The sequence below is a fragment of the Narcine bancroftii genome, chromosome 1, assembly GCF_036971445.1.
Source record: "Narcine bancroftii isolate sNarBan1 chromosome 1, sNarBan1.hap1, whole genome shotgun sequence".
Taxonomy (NCBI): domain Eukaryota; kingdom Metazoa; phylum Chordata; class Chondrichthyes; order Torpediniformes; family Narcinidae; genus Narcine; species Narcine bancroftii.
The window spans coordinates 248771703-248796783 of NC_091469.1; the positions used below are offsets into that span (position 1 = coordinate 248771703).

Genomic DNA, 25081 nt, shown 5'->3' on the forward strand with positions numbered 1-25081 from the left:
TGAGAAAATGGAGCAATGAGCTGACAATCCTTGGTTACTTATGGGCTCAGATCTGACCAGTCAAATAATATGAGTTTGAATTTTGCAAAATTCCCAGATTTGCAGGACTGTTTGAACACAGTGTGGAGCCTTAAACTGCACAGAGTGGTGCCTTAAACTGCACAGAGTGGAGCCTTAAACTGCACATGGTGTCGTTAAACTGCACAGGGTGGTGTGTTAAACTGCACAGGGTGGTGTGTTAAACTGCACAGAGTGGAGCCTTAAACTGCACAGAGTGGAGCCTTAAACTGCACAGAGTGGTGTGTTAAACTGCACAGGGTGGTGTGTTAAACTGCACAGAGTGGAGCCTTAAACTGCACAGAGTGGTGTGTTGTTACCACATAAACAAGATGAACAACAGTGCCTCTATAGAATCTTTGATGAGACTTTGAATCCAAGATCACATATCATTTTTTTTTTGTCAACAGAAATTGCTGTTGCACCCTGGAAAATGATCAACTCAAAGACTGCCGAGCTACTCTAGTTTATCTGGTTAAGTAAGACCTAGTGGCCTGGATTTTGTGGTATATGCTGGCATTTATAGCAGCAACACTGTTATAGCACCAGTGATTGGGACAGTGGTTCGAATCCTGCACTATCTGCAAGGAGTTTCTACGTTCTCCCCATGTCTGCATGGGTTTTCCCCAGGTGTGGGTGTTGGTTTCCTCCCATCCTTCTAAATGTACTGGGGGCGGGGGGTGGGGGGTGGTTGCAGGTCAAATTGGGTGTGGCTGGGTGGCACTGGCTCATGGGCCAAGGTGCATCACTTCAGACTTAGCTGGATTAAAACCCAAAGGCTACTTCTCCTCCCAACTCTGCATCCTGTCTCCACCCTATTGTCACCTATGACAACCTTTGACACTATCGACACCACCTCCAATCTTTGTATCATCTGTACACTGATTGATCCACCCCCCCCCCCCCCCCCCCATTTCTTCATCCACATCATTTATAAAAAGCCGGGGTCCCAGAACAGATCTCTGTGCCACACCACTGGTCACCGTCCTCCAGGCAGGATATGTTCCATCTACCACAGTCCTCTGCTTTCAGTGGGCAAGTCAATTCCAAATACAAGCAGCAAAAGCTTCATGGATCCCATGTCCTCTTGATTTTCTGAATGTGTTTACCATGGGGAGGCCTTGTCAAACCCCTCAGTAAAATCCATATGCACCCTATCCCCTGTCTTACCTTCATCAATTTATTTTGTCACTTCCTCAAAAATTAGGTTTCTGAGGCACAACCTGCTTCTCCCATAGCCTTGAGAAGACCATGCTTCTCCAAATGGTTGTAAATCCTGCCCTTAAGAATCCTCTTCAATAGTTTGTCCTCCACTGGCATAAGGTTCACTGGCCGGTAACTCCCAGAATTCTCCCTATTACCTTTCTTAAACAAGGGGACCGCATCCTCTCCTGCGGCCAGAGAGGATGCAAAGATCATCACCAATTCTATAACAATCTCTTCCTTCACTTCCTGTCACAGCCCTGGGCTATAGGCAGAACGGTTGACATATTAGTTAGCACAATGTCTTGACAGTGCCAGTGATCCCACACTTTCTGTAAGGAGTTTGTATGCTCTCCCTGTGTCATGTAATCGAGTAAATTATCCCAAAATATTTACATATATTTATTTTATATCTATCTGTATCTGATTATTACGTACTGTGTATTGTGTATGTATGTGTGTTTTGCACTTGTGGTCTGGAGACATACTGTTTTGCTTGGTTGAATATGTAGAATCAGATGGTCAGGAACATGAACTTGATCTTCTTGTGGAGCATTGGGTTAGGGTTAAGAGTATTTCATTGATGAATGTTCGGCGATGTGTGCCAGTGGTGGGCCCAGCATTTATCAGGCATCCCCAGGGAGGTTGGCGATACTCCCTGAAATGTTCTGGTCTTTCAGGTAATGGGATGTCTGTGGTACAACTGAGAGGGAGTTCTGGGATTGAGAATGAGTGATGACGAGGTCCAAATCACTTAGAGGAGAACCCACAGCTGGCAGTGAACCCACCTGCCTCCTGCCTTTGACCTTCTTGCTGGTAGATGTCACAGCTTTGGGAGATGCAGTTGGAAAAGTCCTGAACAGAGTCAGGCTCTTTGGCCCATCTAGACTAGACTGAACTATTATTCCACCCACTTCCATTGACCTGCACCCAGTCCATAGTCCTCCATACCCATCCCCTCTGTCCAAATTTCTCTTCAATGTCAAAATGGAGCCCACGTTCACCATTTCGGAGGTCAGCTCACTTCACACTCTCACCACTCTCTGCATGGTATAAGTTTCCCATCATGTTCCCTTTAAATGTTTTTTTTTGCCTTGGCAGACAGTTGGAGGGAATTTAGTCGATAGTGCGCACTACAACCTTGCTGGGTGGTCAGGGAGAAGAGAAAAGCTTTGGCTCGTGCATGGGGTATCAATGGGCTGCTTTGTCCCAGATAATCAGCCTCTTTGGGCTGCGACGTGGCAAGAATTCCACCTCGATGGGCAGGAGGTGTCAGGGGTGAACATAGGTCAGCAGACCACTCGCCCTGCAAGGCTGCCCTACCATTTCTGGCTCTTCATCAGAACAGCCCAGCATTCTCTAATTCACGGGCATTTGAACTACTGAAACCAAAAAAAGTGACAGATGTTTGACATGAGAAAAACAAACCAAAATGCTAGAAACACTGCTGACTATCTTATTTTATACTTCAGGTGTCTTGGGCAAAAATGTTCTTGCTAATTGGCCTATGGACAAGAAACCAAAAAGCAGCAGTTCTCATGTGAGCACCTCTCACTGGGAGCATGGGCTGAGTTATAACACGAGCTTCTACAGAGAAGAGTAGCCATCGACTTACTGCACTCAGATTTAATGCAACAGTCATCATCTGGGAGTGTTACATTAACCATGATAAATCCTTGTGCGCATGTTATTGCAGGTAACTGAGGGCAGCGATGAGGATGGCAGATGGTGCTGTATGTGTTGATGTCACAGATGCAGTCCTGGCAGTTGAATTGAAAATGTTCTCCAAGCTGGTGAAGAAGAAAAAGATATTAAGGGTCTCAACCTGGTCAACTTGCTCCCCTGCCATCTCTCAAGTGTTATTTTAACTTTTGATCTATTTTTCATGCAAGATGTTATTTTATAAGAATATTATTTCAAATGGCAGTTTTAAAGTCTATATGTTTGCAGTGAAGCAGACACCAACTAACTTCTGGATTCTTTCCTTGAATTGTCTTTAGTCCCTTCGATTTTCTAGTTCTTGACTTCAAATTTCACTAATAATTTGCAAATGTGGACAATAACCACTTCTTACATGCACCAGTCGCAGTTCATTATATACTTTCTCAAATAACTTTCTTAATTTTAGGTGCATAATATCGGTCTTTTCTAAAAACTCTGATGCAATGCTATTCTCAGCTAAATACCAAACCCAGCATGGTTTTGTGTGAAAGGGGATGTGGATATTTTTTCCTCAGTATTTTCTCAAACTTCCTTCAAGAGCAGAGACACATGATGACTGATGAACACACACTGAGGTGACATAAACAGTGTGAAGGTTGAGAGTCTCCAGAACTTTGATGTGAAGGATTCCTGATGAGCAAGGGCAACTGTGAAAGTTGGCATCAGCTGCCAACTGGCCAAATCCTGCTCTTAATCCATATCTTTGTACTACTACAAATCAATGGGCCATCCAAAAACACAGGATCAAACAGTACGGAAACAGACTCTTCGAGTCCAGGCCAGCCGACAACCTCTCATTGACACTAATCACATTTTTTTATTCTTACTACATTTCCATCACCTGCCCCAGATATTGCCCCTTCCCTTGGCAGAAAATCAACCTGTCGACCTCTTTGTGTCTGTGGGATGAGGGAATAAACTAGAGTACCCAGAGGATACCTATATAGCTATGGGAGCACATGCAAACTCCAGACAGATAGCACCAGAGAGCAGAATTTTGCCTGGGTCTCCGATGCAGCGAGGCAGCAGATCCACTAGCTGTGTAGGTGTGCCGCTCATTGGTAGTAGTGCTTTGTAACATACAATGGACCTTCTGTACCTATCTGAAAATGTGAATGGAATTTCATTGAATGGTTCTATTGGACATGCAGCATATTTGAGACGACAACTGTCTCTCAATATCACACTGACTAGAGAGCTCATGTGTGAATCAACATCAGCAATGCTCTATCATTACATTTGATATTCCATCTGGGCCGTCTCCAACCAGATGGCATTAACCTTGACCTTCATTTTCCTTTAACCCCCTCCCTTGTCTCTCTTTCCCCATTCCTCCATCTCCTTTTCTCTAGCTCCACATCCCTTCCCTCTCCATTCAGAGCTACCCCCCCCATCGATTCTCAGCTTTTTTTTCCTCTTCCATTCTCCCTCCTGTATCCACCTATGACCAATTTGTTAGCCTGTACTCCTCCCCCTGCCCCTTCCTCCCTCCTCTCCTCCCCTTTAGTCCCTATGGATGCTGCGGAATCTGCTGAGTTTCTCTAGCACCTTTGCATATTGTATTTGACCCCAGGGTCTGCAGATTTTCTTGTTTAAATGGCACCATTTGACTGTTGTTAGGTATGGTTCAGCAAATTTCTTGTTACCTCCCTCAAACAACAAGTAATAAACGATTTGCATCTTACTGAGGATACTGATATATTCACCACATACCTCTTTGGGTAACCCGTCTTGCCCGATGCATCCTGTGAAAGCAAACATACACTTACTTACATTAATTTGAAAATGTTCCATGGACTGAAAGATTTTTGGAACAAAACAAATAATGTCAGACATTCTAAGAAGTACAAAAAAAACTAAAAGAGTTGCTATATTTACCACATTTATCAACACATATTTCAGTGTCAGTGCTGAACAGGACTGTCCCTTCTGAGCAAAAACATCCTTCTGATAGTATAGGGCCAGTCGAATTTGAATTGCTGAAAAGCATATGTATATATTAGTCCTAACTGCTGGCAGTTTTAATTACTGATACATTTAGTTCTAAGAACACCTATTTTTCCTGATCACAACTAACCTTGATGTGCAAGTTCTCTCTGGTTCAAAGAGTTCACATGCTTTATAGATCTTGTTTGAAGGACAATTAAAAGCTGTATTGAAAAAAATAGTTTTGGTGATCACCAAATTTACATTTTAGTAGAACTTGTCAGAAAAGTTAAAGAATTAGAGGAAAGTGAAACAGCTCACATTATGCATTTGAGATTAGAACCCGAGCTAATATACATTGGCATTTTCAAACAATATCGATGTATGTCTGGGACATGCTGTCCGCAGAACTCGCATTGAGCGTAACTTCCGAAAGAGTTTCAAGTTCATGGTGAGAGAACCTGAGTGATTGGTTCATCATTTGCTTCATGCGCACTTTTCCCCAAACATGTCTTGCAGTGATTTCAATTCCGGAATTTCGGCATAGGCCGCTGCCCTTTCAAATTGGCCTTCCAAACATTAACAGAGATCACACGAGAGGCAGCTGCCTCTCATTTAATCCTGCTCAGGCAGGATTAAATGCTTGAATGGGAATGGTAACTTCTGACATGATGAGCCTTGGCAACCCGGAGGGATGTGGGACAAGTCTCTGTGGATTGCCCGCAGGTAGAGCACAGAAACAAGCCATTTGACCCGTCATGTCTGTGCTGACCATCATGTCCCTGACCTTGTGAATCTAATTGCCATGGAGCCTTTCAATGTTGATCTAAATGTGGGTCCCTTTGCCTCTACTACCCTCTATGGCAATATGTCCCTGATGGTCCCTACCCATTGTGAAAACAAAATCCTCCTTAGATCTCTTTAAGGCCCCTTCTCTTTACTCCAAACCCATCTTCCCTGCATTTAGATCCCTCTGCGAGGGGGAAACCTTTGGCCTTAGGGATTGGTCTGCACCTCCCTCTCTGCTCCATCTCAGCCAGGGCCCATCAGCCTCCTGCTCCAAGGAAAGGTATCAATAAGAGTGCAGAGAAGATTGGTTTTCAAACTGTTCCCCAAACTCACATTCCACCTTAAGCAATCCCTATGCCAAAAATGCTCTGTGATTAGTAAGGGTGGAATGTGAGTTTAGGGGGGCAGTTTGAAAACCACTGATTTACAAGGATGCTGCTGGGACTTCAGGACCTAGGGGTGGTACGGTCAGTGTAGCGGCTAGTGGAAGGCCTTTACAGAACTAATGATCGAGACCAGGGTATGAATCCAATGCTGTCTGTAAGGAGTTTGTACGTTCTCCCCATGTCTACCTGGGTTTTCCCCGGGGGCTCTTGTTTCTTCCGACCATTTGAAATGTACTGGGGATGTAGGTTAATTGGGTGTAAATTGGGCAGCACAGACTTATGGACTGAAATGGCCTGTTATCGTGCTGTATGTCTGCATGTCATTCACCCAACATGCTGAGGTTAGTGAGACAAGAAGGAGACATGCGTTGGGTGAAATGTTTAAAGGGAACTTCTTCATAGAGAGAGTGGCAAGAGTTGGAACGAGCTGCCAACTGAAGTGGTGAATGTGGGCTCAGTTATGTTGTTTTAAGAAAAATTTGGATAGGTACATGGGTGGGAGGGGTGTGAAGGACTATGGTCCAGGTCAATGCGTGCAGGTCAATGGAACAGCAGAGTAAAAGTTCAGCATGAACTAGATGGGCAAAAGGTCCTGTTTCTTTGCTGTCAAGTTCTATAATTAGCAGACCCACTCCTGAAAATGTACACCACGTGTATTTTACTCCTGATGGATTTAGCTACACTAGTATTTAGTTTTGAGAATAGTGTGCTTTGACTGACTCTCCTGCTTCATTCCGAATCAAGCCCCAGCTAAAATCCACTCATGCTTATCAACGTCACAGACCACTTGATGTTACACAACGGTGTCCAAAGAATGGAATTGTTCTGTTTGTTTGAACTTAGAAGTACTTGCGGTTGCGTAAACATTTACCCAGAGAGTGATTAGGATGAGTAATTTACAGTGACAAAGAACACTTGAGGTGATTAGCACTGATGCATCAAAGGAGAATTTCAATCATCCGGCAAGAAAGACTGGAGTAGGATGGGACACAATGAGGAAAATTACAAGTGGATTTGTCCAGCTCAGACCCGATGGCCAGAGTGGCCTGATTTTTTATGTAAGTACAACAAGATTGTGTAATACTCACGACATTCCCCGTGTGTGTAATTTCTCCAATCAACACAGATCCCATGAGTCATGCATATTGCTGCATAGTTCTGCAAACTGGCACAGACAATGGAGGTACTTGTTGCCAGGCATTCATCATGTACACATGCCCAGTAGTAGGAGTCAGGCAGGACGCTGGCATGACATCTTTCAAACAGGCTGGAAACAATAAACACCATAAATCTTCAAGGAAACAACTTCTTGGTTGAGTTATGGGTGAAGAGAGATGCTCCATTCACATTATGCACCGAAGGACTATTTCCCATTCAGTGGTCTGTGAGTCTGTAACAGGTGGTCTGTGACTCATACAAATATTACTGATATTTAGGGTGTCATGGGTAGCAGAGAGATTAGAGCAATGCTATCACAGCACCAGCAAGCCAGGTCTGTTTGCATGTTCTCCCCGTGACCTGTGTGGGTTTGCTCTGGGTGTTCCAGTTTCTTCCCACATTCCAAAGACATACAGGGTGAGTAGGGTCATTGGTCACATGGATGTATTTGGAGGACACAGGCACGAGGTTACCATGCCATATCAACAAATACATAAATAATAACATTATATATCATACAAGATGGTCATTTGACAATGGGGGCGGGGAGAAAAAAACATTCTCAAAACAATCTTCCCACTAAGACCAAACAAAGGTCCCATCATTGATCTGGGACCCGCACCCCACTGGAGGCCCATAGGCTTGTAATGGGCTGTCCAAAGTCAGTGAAGGATAAATTGATGCCTGGGTGTAAAGAGGTTGGGAACCACTGCACCAAAGAATTCCCTGGTTACATTTAGTACGGATTTCCATGCTGTTCCAAACATTAATCTGCATTAAACAAAGGTTATTTTTCTTACTAGCACTTCTCTTCCAAGTAATCTCACTTTTATTAGACTCTGGATTGATGCCATCTGGCCAGACCACTTTAAAAACTGACACCATCCCCTTCCTTCCTGCAACTGGCCCCCTTCAGCCCACAATGTTGTGCTGACCTATTTAAACCTACTCCACAACAATCTCACCCTTCTCTGCCTCATGCCCATAACCCTCTTATCCATGGGCCTGAGTCTTTTGAGTGTCCCATTATAGCAGCCTCCATCACCATACACACACCACTCTCTGTGTAAAACAACTACACCTGACGTCTCCACTAAACTTTCCTCCACTCACTTGAAACATATTTCCTCTGCAACTCATTATTTATGCCTCTCCTGTCACCATTCATTCGGTGTCGCTCCCAAGAGAAAAGCCCTGGCTCTGTCAACCTTGCTTTGTATGACATGTTCTCCATTCCAGGCAATATCCTGTTAAATCTCCTCTTCACCTCTCTTTGGGGATGGTATGGTTACCATTGCAGTTATTGTGACACTATTACAGTCCCAGCGACCAGGATTCTAATCTGGTTGTCTGTAAGGAGTTTGTACGCTCTCCCTGTGACCTGTGTGGATTTTATCTGGTTTATTCCCACCCTATAAAATGTAAGGGGCTGTAGGTTAACTGAGTGAATTTGGGCGGCCGGGGTTTTAATATCGGGATTCAGCTCCTATCCTTTTACAAATAAACATTTAAAATTCTAAAAAAATCCACATCCTTCCTGTAATGAGGTGACCAGAACAGAACACAATACCTGAATGTGGTCTAACCAGGGTTTTATAGAGCTGCAACATTACCACATGACTCTTGGATTCAATCCCCTGACTGATGAAGGCCAGCACACCATATGCCTTCTTAACCACCATGTCAACTTGTGTGGCAACCTTGAGGGATCTATGGACCTGGACCCTAAGAGCTACTTGTTCCCCCAATAAATCCTGCCATTGACCACATACCACACCTTCCTGAACTTTCAAATGCTTCACTTCACACTTTTCTGGACTGCATCTTCTCCACACTATCCATAGTGCCTCCAACCTTCATGTCATCTGCAAGACTAGGTCATTTGGTCAGCCCAATCTCATCTGACTTTTCCTTGTCCTGATAAGACTAGTTAATGGTGCTAAAAGCAAAAGATCATTGCTATAAACTGATTTTGATCATTGGTTTAATTTCCTGGTAAACAAAAAACTCAAGATCTGATGGAATTTAGATCAGAAATATCCATGGAAGCTTCTTACTCGCTTTTGATGAGCTGGCAAAAGGAATTGGAGTTGCAGGGCTGTTGGGTTGTTTGAGGGATGTTTGTCACTTGAGGCCGTGGTGTTGTTATTGATGTAGATGGCCCATTGCAGCTTGGCTTGTTGGCATCGTTGACTTGCCAGTGGTCAACCATTGCAGCACACGAGGATGCGTTCTCTCCACTGGGCAGCAGGCAGTCATCACTCTGAATATTGTTGCATGTTCCTGAGAAGACACATCATCAGAAAATGTGATTTTATTAACTTTATTGTGTACATCTTCTTTCAACCTCCTCAGGTCCCTTTCAGCCTATACTGCAATAGATTAAAATGCAATGAAAATATTCTAGCTTTGCTGTCCAAGACATGTGGCTATGGGTATGAGCAAGGCAGTAACAAAGAAAGAAGGTGCTTTAAGAACTACCCGTCTCAAAATGAAGTGGCACCCCAAAGATTTGGCCAACCCCAAAACTTATACCAGGAAAATGAATGAGGATTGATTTTTTTTTCAGGTAGAGTTAATGCATGAAAATCTAGTCTTAATTCTGCAGCGATTCTCTGGCTGTGAGTTGGTGCTTTTTCCCTCTGCCTGCATTTGGAGGAGGTTCGCCCAAATGCAGGTTTTAATATGAATAAATGGTGGCCACACAATATTCATGGAAATTATAACCTTTTAATCCAACTTCTTTCCGGATCATCAGTGAAAGAAAAAGCACAACCATCTTTGAAAATAACATGGATTTGGGGGTTAAAAAGATACCGGCAAATTGAACTTCAACTGAGCAATATTCCCATTTCATTGGTTAGCTTTTTTTGTGCCAAATTTCTGTAGTATTTTAATTTAGCAAGGGATTTCTTTCCCCAGATGCCACCCGGACTGACGCTTGAGTTATAAGGAAAGTATGGATAGGTTTAGAGATTTCCCTCTTGCGAGTAAAAAGCAGAGGGGTCAACATAGAAGATAGTGCATGGAAATATACAGTATATTAAAGGCCCTTCAGCCCACAGTGTTGTGCCAACCAAAAACCTATTCTAATAACTGTATAACCCTCCATTCTTCTCAGTTACTTGTACCTAGCTAATAGTCTATTAAAATATCCTATTGTACCTGCCCCCACTACTGTTCTGGCCATCCACATAATCAATGCCTCTCATTATCTTGTACACCTCTATTAGGTCACCCCTCATTCTCTGCCACTCCAAGGAGAAAAGACCATGTTCACTCAACCCACTGTCCACTCCAGGCAGGATTCTTGTCATTCTCCTCGGCACCATGTTCATAGCATCCACATCTTTCCTGGAGTGAGGTGACCAGAACTGAATGCATATTCCAAGTGGGGTCTAACTAAGCTGCTCTTGAACTGGATCCCATGGTCAATGAAGACCAACACATCATATGCCTTCACAACAACACTATCAATCTGTGCAGCAGCTTTGAGTATCCTGTGGACCTGGACCTCAAGATCTTTCCGTTTGCCCACACAGCTCAGAGTCACCCCATGAACATCGTATTCTGCCTTCAAATCTGATGTACCGAAAGGAACCACTTCACACTTTCCTGGGCTAAACTCCACCTGCCACATCAGTCCAGTTTTGCATCCTATCATTGTCCTTCTGCAACCTTTGGCAACCCTCCAGACTATGCCCAACACTATCAACTTATGTGACTCCTGCAAGCTTACCAACCCTCCCTTCCACCATCTACTCCAGGCCATTAATCCTCCATGCAGAATATGAACGGTCTAAAATCATCCCCTGCCTTCTCGGGGCAAGCCAATTCTGTGTCCAAGAAGCAAGAGCCATGCATGGGGAACCATATCAATTGCCTTACAGAAATTCATATACACTACATTCACTTCTCTTCCTTCATCAATGCTGCTTTCTGCAACTATGATAAGGTAAGTAACCACAGCCTTTTTCCCAGAGTAGTGAAGTCTGAAACTAGAGGGCATAAATTTAAGATGATAGAGGAAAGATTGAAAGGGTACCTGAGAGGCTCCTTTTTCAGGCAGAGGGCAGTAGGTCAACGGAATGAGCAGTGAGAGGAAGTGTTGGCGGCGGGTGTATTTCTAATGATCAAATTCAGCTACATGATAGGCAAAGTTTGGCGAGGGATGGGCTGAGCTCAGGCAAATAAAACTTATTTCTTTTCTTCGTTCGGACCCAGGCACGGTGACAGGTCCTTCAGGCCGACATACCTGCATTGCCCAATTACATCCATGTGACCAATTAACCTACTAACCCCATCTGTCTTTGGTACACGAGAGGAAATCCACAAAGTTCACTGGGAGAACACGCAAATACTTTACAGTCACTGGTGAATTCAAAGCCGGGTCACTGGAACAGCAATGGTGTCGGGCTAACTGCAACGACACCGTTGCTGCCAATCAGTTTGGGAAGACAACTTAGTCGAAATGAACATTGATCTGAAGGGCTGTTTCCATACTCCAAGGCCCTACCCAGAATGTAGATGGAGCTCATATATTGTTGGAAATAAAGATAAAAATATCAGCCATCATTTCTTAGGTACTTATTTGAAACATTTTAAGAGTCTGCAGAACAAGCTTCATTTCTTACCACACTGTCCCTGTGTTTTGTTTCCATGTTTTTCACTGGCAAGTTTGATGGTGAAAGAGAAACCACTGAAAGTGATTAGAGCCTCTATGGTGGGGATCAGAATGATTGTGTTAACGCCAGACCTGAAGATCGTCATTCCATCTCTTGAATATGGGAGTCGCACATTATTTCCTTCAATTGTTACCTGAATAACCAAGAGAATATTTCGGAATTATAACATTCATTATATGGGACAATGATGTGATACCATCCATAATAAAACCCTTGGAGCAACTGTCTAGTTTACAACCTTCTTGTCCCTGCGATATGCTTCACCTGATTGTAATCTTCTCACAAGTCTTGGTGATCACAGGTGTGAGTAGAAAACGCCAGATTCTCTCTTATCCTCGCAAGTGAAGTAATTTGTTCTTGGTCCTAGTTCTAATCATTACTTTTAATTTAATTTAGAGATATGGCTTGGAAACATGCCCGCTCCACGCAAGTACACCGACAAGCCCTGTATGTGTTTGCAACGCGGGAGGAACCCAGGTCGCTGGCACCATCATCGTGATGTGCTAATTGTGCCACCTTTTCTGCTACAGTATGCTCCTTTCCCTCCCCTCCCTCCCTCCTCTCCTCCACCCCTCACACTTCCTCCCTCCTTTCCTCTCCTCCACCCCCTGTCCCTTTCTCCCTCCCCTCCTCGAGCCCCTGTCCCTTCCCCCCTCCTTTCCTCTCCTTCACCCCTGTCCCTTTCTCCCTCCCCTCCTCGAGCCCCTGTCCCTTCCCCCCTCCTTTCCTCTCCTCCACCCCTGTCCCTTTCTCCCTCCTCACTTTTATCTACATTACACTGCATCTGACATTCAATTGTCCACTCCCCTAATCTGCCACAAGAACCTTGTGGTTGCCCCACCAGTGATTGCTGGTGTATCTATGCTTTCCACTTGCCAACTAGTTTTCCACCCACATCAGTACATTTCCTCCTGTTCTACGGCCTCAAATTTTGTACAAGACTCTCTTGTGGGGGACCTAATCAAAAGCCTTTTGGAAATCCAAATTCACCCCTGCAACTGCCTCAGCATTCTCTATACAACTAGTTATATGCTCAAAAAAGTTCAAGATTTGTCAGGCATGATTTCCCTTTTGTAAATCCATACTGACTTGGACGAATCCTGGCACTCCACTCCAAATACACAGCAATGACACAGAACCATAGAACCTTGCAGCACAGAAACAGGCTCCTTTAGCCCTTCTAGTCTCACTCTCCTGCACCCAGTCCATAGCCTTCCATACTTCTCCCATCCATGTACCCATCCAAATTCTTCTTAATTTTACAAATGAGTCTGCATTTATCACCTCAGCTGGCAACTTGTTACACATTCCCACCACTGTCTATGTGAAGAGGTTCCCCCTAATGTACCCCCTAAACTTTTCCCCTTTTACTCTTAACCCATGTCCTCTGGTTTGTATCTCACCTGTCCTCAGTGGAAATAAAACCTCTCTATGTTTTCTCTGTCTATCCCTCTCATAATTTTAAATACCTCTATCAAATCTCCCCTCATTCTTCTTCGCTCCGGGCAACATCCCCATAAATCTTCTCTGCACTCTTACAATCTTATTGATATTTTTCCTGTAGTTCAGTGACCAAAACTGCACACAATCCTCCAAATTTGGCCAATTTTACCAAACATCCCAACTCCTATACTCAATACTTTGATTTCTGAAGGCCAGTATGCCAAAAGTTCTCTTTACGAAGCTATCCACCTGTGACACCACTTTAAATGAGTTATGCATCTGTATTCCCAGGTCCCTCTGTTCCACCACACTCCTCAGTGTCCTACCATTTACCGTGTAGGTCCTTTTTTGGTTTGCCCTTCCAAATGCAACACCTTGCACCTGTCTACATTAAATTCCGTCTGCATCTTTAGAATTGACTCCAACATTTTTCCCAGCTATTAAAGTGCCTTGACTATTAGCTGTTCTATAATTGTCTGGTTCCTCTCTCCCCCCTTTTTAAAAAAACTTTATTAATTTAAAGAATCATTAAAAAACAACATACAATTCATTAAGAACAATTTTGTATAAGTATATAAAAAAACAAAAACAAAATCCCCACCCACCCTCCCACCCCATCAGCCATCTCTCTTAAGGGGAGCCAAAAATATAAATAAAAAAAACTGAAAGTATTTAAAATAAATCAAAGTATATCTAAATGCATATATTCCAAATAATGAAACCACTTATTAACAAAAAAAGAATAATTATCATGCAAATTATATGTAATTTTTTCCATAACAATACAAGCTTTCAATTCATTATTGCCATCGCATTATACTAATCTCTATATTATCTTTCCACCACTCTCCCTCCTTCATTTAAAAGAGGTGTCATGTTCACAACCCTTCAATGCCAAGGAACTGAACCAGTATCTAGAAAATGTTGGTAAATAATTACAAATACATCCATTACAAGCACCAGAACCTGGCCAAGCTGGTGGTGAGAGGAGCCCTCTTAGTCGATCCTTCCTGTACGACCCGAACATCACCGAGGTAACAGCAGTGGAAGGGAGTTAGGCGCCCACCTCATTGCTGAATGCAGATTTGCTCAAGGTGTGTGGAGAAGGATGAAAGGGTCCTTGTCCTGGTTCATCCCCAGCAGCAGTGTAACTCTGATCTACGCCCTGTTCCCATGGACGCGCACAGAGTCAAACATCCAGAACTGCTGGAAGACCATCAAATTGGTGAAAGACACACTTTGGTCTGCCTGAAACCTATTGGTCTTTCATCACATGGAGATGTCAATGGGGAAATGCTGCCGATTGGCACATTCCACGCTGCATGAGTGCATGCTGAGGGGAAGGACCACAGTCTAGAATCTTCCCATTACCAGGGATTGAGGGGCTGAGACTAAGTGGAAGTCCTTCAAACAACAGAGGTGGGGAGAAGTGACAAAGTGCCACAGGGGTCGTAATGGTGTAAATATAATGCAACGTAACCATGCACAGTGGGGGAATGTAGGATGCAAATGTAAGGGTGGGAACAGACTAACAGTTTTCCTTTTGCAAAAAATTTATGGTAAATAAAATCTAAAGTCTATTTTTGGTATATTATAGCACGCGCACACACACACACACACACACACACACACACACACACACACACACACACGCACACACACGCACACACACACACACACACACACACGCACGCACACGCACACACACACACAACACCTACCCACCCGCCCATCCCCCCCAACCCCAGACCACTACTCCTTAAGCACTCTGTGATACAGACTATCCCATTCAACAATATCAATTTACCTGACACCATTCTATGACCGATAATAATTTCCCCCTCTCCACTGATCCCAGAATGTTACGGGAATTTTCCTTTGTGAAAACATCACCAAAAAATTTATTCAATGTTTTGCCATTTCCTTGTTCCTAATTTGGAATTCCCCTTATTCTGACTGTAAGCGATCTATATTTGCTTTAACTGGTCTCTCTCTTTACACACCTATAAAAACTTTTGTATGAAGTTCCCCGCAACTTCCCTCTTGTAATCTTTTACCCACCCGCCTCTCCCACCTGCTTCTAATTAGACCTTTTGTCTTCCTCAGTTGAATTCTGTTTTTCCAGTCCTCAGGTTTGCTGCCAGATTTTCCCAGCCAATCTATATGGCCTTTCTTTGATATCAATGTTATCCATGATTCCTATCATTAGCCATGGTGAAGCCAGCATCCCCATTTTACATTTACTGCAAAGTGTACAATATTTGTGGATCCTCAAGATGACCTTTATATACCTGCCATTGTCTATCTATTGTCAACCCATCAAGCGTAACTTGCCAGTCTATCTGAGCCGGTTCATGCCTCGTATTGAAAGAGTGGATTTTTCCAGTGCTGAGAAGGCCTGGGATCAGAGAGTACATTGAAAGAGTGGATGTTTCCAGTGATGGGAAGGTCTGGGACCAGAGAGTAAGGCCCCAGAATAAATAGACGTCCCTTTAAAATAGAGCTGAGGAGAAAGTTATTCAGCCAAAGTGGAATGCATTGCCATCAGTGGATCTGGAGGCCAAGTCACTGGGTAGATTTAATGCAGAGGTTGATTGGTTCTTGATCACTAAGTGTGTCAAAGGTTATGGGAAAAAGGCAAGAGAATGGGCTGAGTGGAAAAAAACACATCAACCATGATTCGAATGGTGGTGCAGACCCAATGGGCTGAAAGGCTTAATTATGCACCAATGTCTTCTGGTCTTCCCATCATCATCACCCCTCCTTAAGCTCTGGGCCTGTCTCTGAATGAATGGCTTCATTCTCTATCCTGATGAAAATCTCTACCATCTTGTGATTGACTACTCCACTTGCTGCCCTGCTGCTCAGGTCCCCACCCCTTGTTACTTGAGTTTAAACCCTCCCCAGTAGAACAAGTGAATCTCCCCATAAGGATATTTGTCTCCCTCCAATTCGTGTAACCCATCCCCCTGTACAGGACCCACATTGCCAGGGAGAGATCTCAATTATCCAAGTACCTGAGCTCCTCCCTCCAGTACCAATGCCCGAGCCACAAGGGAGCTGCCTTCATATCTTCAGTTCCTGCCTTATTCACGCTTGGGACAGACAGAAATCCCGAGAGCACGACCCTGGAAGTCCTGCTGCCTTCTAATGTGCTGCCTGAACTCATTCTGCAGGACCCATCTCCCTTCCTATCCAAGACTTTGGTACTAATGTAGACCATAACCTCTGTCTACTCTCCCTCACCCCACCTCCCTCCCCCAGAATGGCTTGCACTTACCTGGACCCTGGCACCATGGAGGTAACATCCCATCCCAGAGTTTCGCTTCCACCGATCTATGTCCTTGACCATGGAGCTTCTGACCACTATCACTCTCCCACACTCTACCCCGCTGAGCCTCAGAGCCAGTCGTGGTGTCAATGTCTTGACCTCAGCTGCTGCCCCCGACAGGACATCCCACTCCCCAGCACTAATTCAAAGTGATCTACTTGCTCCTGAGGGGAATGACCACAAGGGAACTGGTGCCTTCTTTGTTCACTCTCCTAATGGGGGTGCAACTGCTGGCAGCCTGTGCCTGAGGTGCATCCTGGATGGTCCTGAGTTCATCTGACTCCAGCTCCATTTCCTTGACCTATTCTATGAGGATACGCAGCTGGAAGTACCTTGCAAGAGTCTTGCCTACAGAAGGGGGAAACCTCTGTGAAAGACTAAGTTTAGTGAATATGCTTAACAAAGGGTTAATGAATTAGGTGAGAATATACAAGTAGTTGCCTTGCCACATGGTGGGAATGTAATTGCCTTCTAACATGATCTTACCTGTGCTGTAGTGAGATAATAACTAACACCACAAAGAACATAACAAGGAAACAAAACCAAGAGTAAGGACACCCTGGCATTTCCCAGCCATCTGCAAAAACCACAAGGGAACGTTGTGCAAAAACAGGGAACCCCAGCTGTGTGAAATTTGTGTGAAACCTGTCGGGTCTCACGCAGACCCCTGCCCAAAACGTGTATAAAAGTGGAATGAACACCCTGCAGGCTTTGAGTAGTTGCTCAGAGTAGGGAACAAGTTACTGAACTCTTTCTTTGTACCCCTTCTCCCGCTACCATTATCAAGGTTGAATTAACCGTTGTGTGCTGAATTGGTTCTGCTGTTTATTTAATTACAATGCGGGCTGACGTTCACACCGGTCCTGACTGACATCCCTTTAATATTGCCACAAGTATAACCATTGCAGCACTCCATTCCCGCAACATACTCATCTCCGCAATATATTCACCACCATTCTTCAACACAAAGCTCACAGAAGAAAGAAAATCACGAGTTACCAAAGTTTGAATTCCATTTGCAGCAATATTTGTTATTCTGACGACGAGTTTATCAAACGTCACTATAATGCCACGGTGACAGCTCAGACTTTCTTGTGCATCACAGAAGTAATTGTCAACATAAACACCAAAATTATCACTTTTTTCTTCCACAAGAATATAGGTGCAGCTTCCATCGTAATTATAGTAATGTCCATCGAATGTAACAACATGTGATCCTCCCCATCCATGACAATAGCCTAGGCAGGGAATAAATGCACATGAAGTTAATCTCAGTAACATACATTAATAATTATTTCCAAAGAGATGCGAACATTAGGCGTTGGACATTATTATCGAATGAGTCTTTTGAGGTTGAGAACATAGAATATTGCAGCAGATACAGGCCCTTCAGCCCACAATGTTGGGCTGACCTATGTAAACCTACTCCCTTCCCTCCCTCACACCCATAACCCTTTATTTTTCTTACATCCATGGGCCATTACAAGAAACTTTTAAGTGTCCCTATTGTACCAGCCTCCACCACCACCCCCGGCAATCCATCCAGGGCACCCACTACCCTGTGTACAAAAACCTATCTCTGACATCTCCCCTAAATGTTCCTCCACTCACCTCAAGTTAATGTCCTCTGATATCAGAGGAAAAAGCTGCCCACCCTATCTAAGTCCATTATACAGTAGATGGGGATCTACATGGGTTTACAAGAGATACATGAGAAAAATCTGCAGGGCACAAAATCAAGTAGGATCAAGAGGAATAAATAAATATATGCTAGAAGAGGGAAGTTAAGAAAAGAATGGGTTTCCTCGGTGACCAGAGGGGTGATCCATGTGTGAAGTCAGTGGATATACACAAGGTCCAAATTAAATACCTCATTGGCATTCACCAGGGAGAATGGGGGGAAGGTTGGACAGTCGAGGGAGGAGAATGCTAACATTCTGGGGCATATCTGTACCGGAAGGAGGAAATGTTACAAATATTGGAGCACGTGAACATTTACGGTATAATAGGGAATAAGGAAACTCCAGAGGAGTTAAACAAATACTAATAACAAAATCTACTGGTCAAGGAGCTTAAAAATTAAAAATAAATCACAAGGATCTGATACTCGACAGCCTGGAGCTTTGAAAGGGGTGGTTTCAGAGAGAGTGAATAGCTGGACCATATTGCCATTCCTCTGTGCTTCTGGGAGTTCAGGCAGGAGGTGAAGTGACCCTAGTATTGCAGTGAAGAAAGGGGGTTTGCTGGGACATTGGTGGATAGAAAAATGCTGGAATCCATAATACAAGATGTTCAGGAAATAGTAACATGATCGAGCAGAATCACATTGAGGTTATTTTTGAAAATAAAGGGCTGTTTATTACACAAACGTGCTTGAGAAATTCAGCAGGTCACATTGCAACCAAAGGAAGTAACAGGTAATCAAAGTTTCTGGCCTGGGCCTTTTGTCAACATTTGAGTAAAAACAGGCAGGTGCCTGAATAAAAAGGTAGGGGGGGGGCGGGGGAGAGATATGAAGGAGGAGGGAAGGGCAGCGGGAGGAGAGAAGCTGAGGTGAAAAGGGGAGGGTAAGCTGTCTGATAGGAGAGGAAAGAGGAGGGGGTGGAGAGTGGAGGAAAGGAGACAGAGGGATGGGGAAGGAGTTAATAAAAGTGCCATCTGGTGGGAGAGTGTCCAGTTGGACTACAAGGTGTTGTTTCTTCAATTTGCAGATAGCCTCGGTTTGGCAGTGGACAAGGTCAAGGACAGATATGTTGGTGTGGGAATGAGGTGTGGATTTGGTCATGGTGAGGTCCCTGTTATTGCAACGGCTAGTGTGAAAGTGTTCAACGAAACCAGTCTGCGTCCTGTCTCCCCAATGTAGAGGAGTCCACGTTGGAGCACCAGATGCAGGAGATGATCCTTGTTCATTTCCTGTTTTACTTAGTTGCCAGGATTTTCAACTTTTAAATTTAGACCTACAGCACAGTAACAGGCCATTTTGGCCCATGAGTCCATTCCGCCCAATTTACTCCTCATTACCTACACCACCGGTACGTTTTGAATGGCCTCCGGAGAAAATCCACACAGACATGAGGAGAACATACAAACTCCTGACAGAGAGTGCAGGACTTGAACCCTGATCTGGTCCCGATAATTGGCGCTGTAAAGGCACTGCACTAACTGTGCCACTCCAAATTTTTGAGGCTATGATTGATGAAGCCTTATTTTGAGTGTTGTGTTCCATTTTCTCACCGTGCTACAGAAGAGATGGTGTCAAACTTGTGAGGGGACAGAGAAGGTTTATGAAGATGTTGCCAGGATCCAGGGGCCTGAGCTACAGGGTGAGGTTGAGCAGGCTGCGACTTTATTCCTTGCAGCGCAGGAGGATGAGGGGTGATCTCACAGAAGGATCCAAAATCATGAGGTGAATAGATCAGGGGAATGTAGAGATTCCTTTGCCCCAGTAGAGGAATATGTAACCAGAGGACATAGGTTTAAGGTGAGGGGGGGGGGGGAAGAGATTTAGCAGGAACCTGAGGGACAATTTTTTAACATAGAGGGTAGTGGGTGCATGGAATAGTTGCCAGAGGAGGTGGCTGAGGCAGGTATTACTGTAATTAAAAAAAAATATTTGGACAGATACATCAATAGGATGTGTTTCGAGGGATGAGGGCAAACACAGGTAGGTGGGTGGGACATTTTGGTCATCATGGGGAAGTTGGGCTGAAGGGCCTGCTTCCTGACTGTGTGGTGTTGTTGAATATCATCGAGAGGCCAAATAGCCTGATCTTTATCTTTTCTTATTATTAACTTCAAAATGAACAAAATATGCATAGTGTTGCTGTGGTAAATTTCCGACCCAAGCCAACAGAAAGAGTGACATTTTGTAGTTAAGGATCACGGTAGTTGAAAACAATCAGTAAAACATGACGATCACAGGCAACCTGACAGTACTTACAGTCACATTCGTAATGGAAGCAACAGCCATTCGCATCGTAGACTTTGACAGGTTGATGGCCACTGGCACATTTTACAGGTTCAACAGTGGGACATACCACAGGTGTCAAGGAAACAACATTTTTTTCAATACACTTCGCCATGATACAGTCACACAGCTGCCAGGTCTCGTTATGCTGGAAAGAAAGAGCATTTGAGAGATTTCTGGAAACAGAAGTGTCATTAACCTTGTTAATGTATCATTATTGAAGGAGCCAAACCTGACTCCATGTGGCACTGCTCGGGAGAAATAATCCAACAAGGCCAGGCGGAGAAAACGTTGGAATAAGAGAGGAACAATGGGTCTGCTGTGGTTATCTTCCCAGTGGCCAGTTTAAATCAGAGAGACAGATGTGACATCAAATCACAGAAAAGTGCATGTGTCGTAGGGTCCCAGCAGTGGGGGAGTTTACACTTCTCAGGTACAACTGGGATTGGGCCAATAAGAAGCAGGAGGGGCAGGCAGCATCCATGAGTGGAAATGGTCATTCACGTTTAGGTTGGGACTGTTTTTGAGACCCTTTGTCCATTTGTCTCCGTGCCTGACCCTGATGCAGTCGCGCACTGACCTGCCTCTGGAGCAGTGCCAGCTGCTACTGATGATGCAATGCGCGGGGGTAATAGCGCAGGTGTGTTAAGCATCATAAGCAGGTGATGGATCTCGGATGCAGGAGGAGGAGAGTGTCAGGATCACTCCGTGTGGCCGTGAACTGATAAGGTCAGAGGGGTTTGGCTGGGTCATGTTTGGGGAGTTGAAGAATGCAATGTTGTGTCTGCAGAAAAGAAAGTCGACTCCATGGTTTGTTTGTAAGCCATGGGAAATTAGTGCTGTAGCAACCCCTTGAATTCTCGTTTTTTTCTCTAGATCCCAGCACCTGCAGTTCTTGTTTTCTCCAGTTTACTGGGATTACTTTGGATGCACAGAATTTGTTAAATGTATCCAAGATGGATTTTAAGATCCACAGTAAGTACATTTCAAACCCCCTTTCCCCCAAAAAAAGTTATACTTGATCTTATCTTCAGAAATAACAGTGATCAGATGGTGGAAGCATCTGTTCAAGGATACCACACCTACCATGTCTTTTAAAAAGAGAATTTGTGGAACATCAATGGCACCTCCTTAAAACTAACAACATCAATGAACCTTGAATGACAATGAGTATTGAATGTCGGACTGGAATAAAAAAAGATACCATACGTAATAGGTACTGGGAGGCCATCAAATTAAATTAGAGCATGTAGGAATTAAAGGAATTAGTTTGGCAAAAGAAGGGCATGGAATATCCTTGCCAAGTAAGATACAAAAAAAAATCAGAAGACATTCCATACCTGGAGCAAGACCATAGCCGGGGAAAGAGGGGGAATGTATGTGCGTTACCAATGGATGTCGAGAAGGTCCTAAATGAATACTTCTGGTCTGCATTCACCAAGTAAAAAGGCATGGAAGAAAGTGTATTTGAGGAGGTGTGCGATGGCTTTCTGGAGCTTGTGGGTATTTAGAGGATGGTGTTACATGTATAAGGGTGGACAGGTCTACATGGCTTGATGAGATCTATTCCAGGGAAATAAGGAAGCAGATTTTAGAATGTTGTATCTTCATACCAGAATGGAGGTGAAGTAATATTGCTCATTTAAGGATTAAGTCAGTTAACTGCAGGGCACTGGAAGTCTTTGACCAATGGTGTACAGTAGAGGTTGGTGCTGGAACCTGAGCTGTTTTGACTTGTTTTTGAGCATGCAGAAGTGTTATCAGTATGCATGTGGATGACAGGACCATTGGTAGTGGTGTTAATAAGGAACAAGGATGTCCAGGTCTTCATCAGGATACAGATCAGTGGGAGAGTTGGCTGGAACTTTAACAAGTGGAACTTTTTCCTGATCAATAAGTGCAAGTGGATAAATATTGTCAGGACAAACACAATGAAAGGGAGGGCAATGAGGAACATTGATGAATAGAGAGTCCACGGATCCCTGAGGTTGATAGGGTGGTGGAGAAGGCCATGCCATGGTTGTCTTCATAGCTCAGGGAACAGAATATCAGATGGACCCTGGCCGGAGCCCACCTGACCCTTGTGTGTCCAGCCTTCTGCTCCACTTGGCCGCCAGTTCTGAGCAGCTGACATGGGCCGCCTCTCTGGCTGAGCTCCCGGGCCACCTCGTCGCCTCTGGCCTCCACCTGACCGATGTGCTGGTCCAGAAGCTCCTGTCCAGTGCTCATCGAACCCCTGGCCCAGCCCGGCCTGGCCTAGGGCACAAAATAGTCTGGCACCATCCCTGGGAAGGATGCAACTGTGTGGGAATGGGCGCTGACTGAGGTGGGAATTGCCCCTGTTTGAAGGGCTCCAATGGATGGGTTTGCTGAACCTGAGGTGAAGATGAGCAGCATTTGCCTCCACCCCCACCTCCACCCAGCCCCCAGGCAGGGCCCCAGACCCCCTCATCATTGCCACTTGGTTCCCTTTTACAAGGAAGTTCTTTTAGCAGTGAAGATAATTCCCTTTCCTGGCCTCCACATTGCAGCCCATTCCCAAGGATCAAAAACCACCAGAGACTGCACTTCAGATTTGTTACTTTGGAAATATCTTGTCTGGTGTGTGGAATAACTGAATTTGATTGTAATCCTGTACCAGCCCAAGAAAGTCTGCAGATGCTGGGGTCGAGTGCAATATGACCAGACCAACATGGGTCCTCCAGCATCCATGGGAGGTAAATGTTTCGGGCCTCGGCCCTTTTTGTTAATATGGGTTTAATCAAGCATCAACACTTCAAAACAAACAGAGCCTCATCAAACAAGCTAATTTACATTGTTGGAAAATCATGATAATCAGTAAATCAATAAATCAGTAAATCAATATCACCCCTCTGTACATACAATTTATATTTTACAATTAAAATCCCATTTGTTGTTACCTATGACACACGTAGTTCCCTGAACACTTCCCAGAACTCAGCCACCATCCCCTTGGACAAGCACTGTGTGCTCCAACTTTAATGACACATGAGCCTGGATATTACCCTGGATGTGGGGTAAGCTCATCCAGTAAGCTTGTTTGTCCGCCACCTTGACATGTGAATGGCCAGACCCAGCAGTAACCGACCCCCTCCCCCACACCCCACTCACCAGAACCTGAGGACAGCCCATTCAGATAGACAAAGAGGGGCTGCAGCCTCTCGCGCTCCACATAAACATGGTACATGACTCCTGGATGCAGAAGTGACAGGCCACCAAGGTGTTGGTGAAACAACTCAGGAAGAGCCTCTCTGTGCCACAGTTCCCACCCCTGGTCCCTGATATAAAGGGGGAGGACTCTATTATACAGAGAACTCCACTGGAGATCTCTCTCATCACTGGGCCGCAGAATGGACCTCCACAGCATGCTGGGCCTGAGACCTTCATCAGGTATGTCCAACATAATTAACACAGTTTTTATGCTTCGATGTTATTTTAATGAGCAATCATGCCAAATGGGAAGAGTTAGCATCACATTCAAATGATTTAAATATTTTAAATTTAAACTTACTGTGCTAGATGTTTAAATTTCAGCCCATGAGACTCATTAACCTCCAACCCCATTATGTTGTTTTAAAGGGTGGGAGGAAACCGGAGCACCCAGACGAAGGCCACACGGACAAAGGGAGAACGTACAAACTCCTTGCGTCAGCATGGGATTCGAACCCAGTCGAACACCGGTGACTGGTGCTGCAACGATGCTGTGCTAACCGCTACGCTGACCATGGCGCCCGCTTATTTCTAAGTTTGAAAGCTGACCCTGACCTCTCCTGCAGAAGTAATGCCTCCTTACCTCTCTGGGTGGGTCAAATTCTGGGCACCCTTCTGGACTCAGTGTGGTGGTCTTAGCTGGCAATGCTGAAGGGCTGGCTGAAATGCTTGGGGTGGGTGTCACTGTGCTTCCACAAGGCCAAACATGTTTTTCAATGTCACAGGTGTCATTACATGTTGCGTAGATGCAGAATCCTGCTTGATCAGTGTAGTTGTATATCATTGCTCCTAAAGTATCAATGAAAAATTTGCTTTAAAATGGAAGAATGATCATTGAACAACCTTTTAGAGATGGCAAGCATTAAAATGAGTGCAACAGACTTTAATAAATGCACCTTAGAGGATGAAATAATCACACAAATATTGGTATGTAATGTAACAAGGGAAAAACAACTATTTGGGCTGTTGCAGTGATGTCATGTCCTGTGGTTCCAGCAAGTCAAAAGAATTCAGAGCCCCACAGACCGTTTTTCCACATCGATTAACGGGTGCTCCTTTTGTCCCATCGGCCATATTAGGCCCACACCCCTCCCATCAATGGAGTTATGAAGTGTTTCATGAAGGAAGGTAATGTGCCTGTCTGACAGTTCGTTCCATGTGCCCACCAGCCTCTGAGTGAAGA

The 25081-nt window shown here is 44.4% G+C and overlaps 1 protein-coding gene across 1 annotated transcript in view; it reads right to left on the bottom strand.

The window, feature by feature from the left end:
• Window positions 1–25081, bottom strand: part of LOC138755183 (mucin-5B-like) — a 143584-nt gene that overhangs the window by 16184 nt on the left and 102319 nt on the right. Inside the window, exons 41-50 of the mRNA XM_069920689.1 lie at window positions 24482–24687; window positions 20641–20815; window positions 17700–17938; window positions 11876–12059; window positions 9299–9524; window positions 7172–7350; window positions 5060–5132; window positions 4861–4961; window positions 4696–4727; window positions 2876–3050 (exon numbers count right to left, since the gene is read on the bottom strand). Coding sequence (XP_069776790.1) covers window positions 2876–3050; window positions 4696–4727; window positions 4861–4961; window positions 5060–5132; window positions 7172–7350; window positions 9299–9524; window positions 11876–12059; window positions 17700–17938; window positions 20641–20815; window positions 24482–24687 — 1590 coding nt within the window. The remainder of the gene's footprint in view (window positions 1–2875; window positions 3051–4695; window positions 4728–4860; window positions 4962–5059; window positions 5133–7171; window positions 7351–9298; window positions 9525–11875; window positions 12060–17699; window positions 17939–20640; window positions 20816–24481; window positions 24688–25081) is intronic.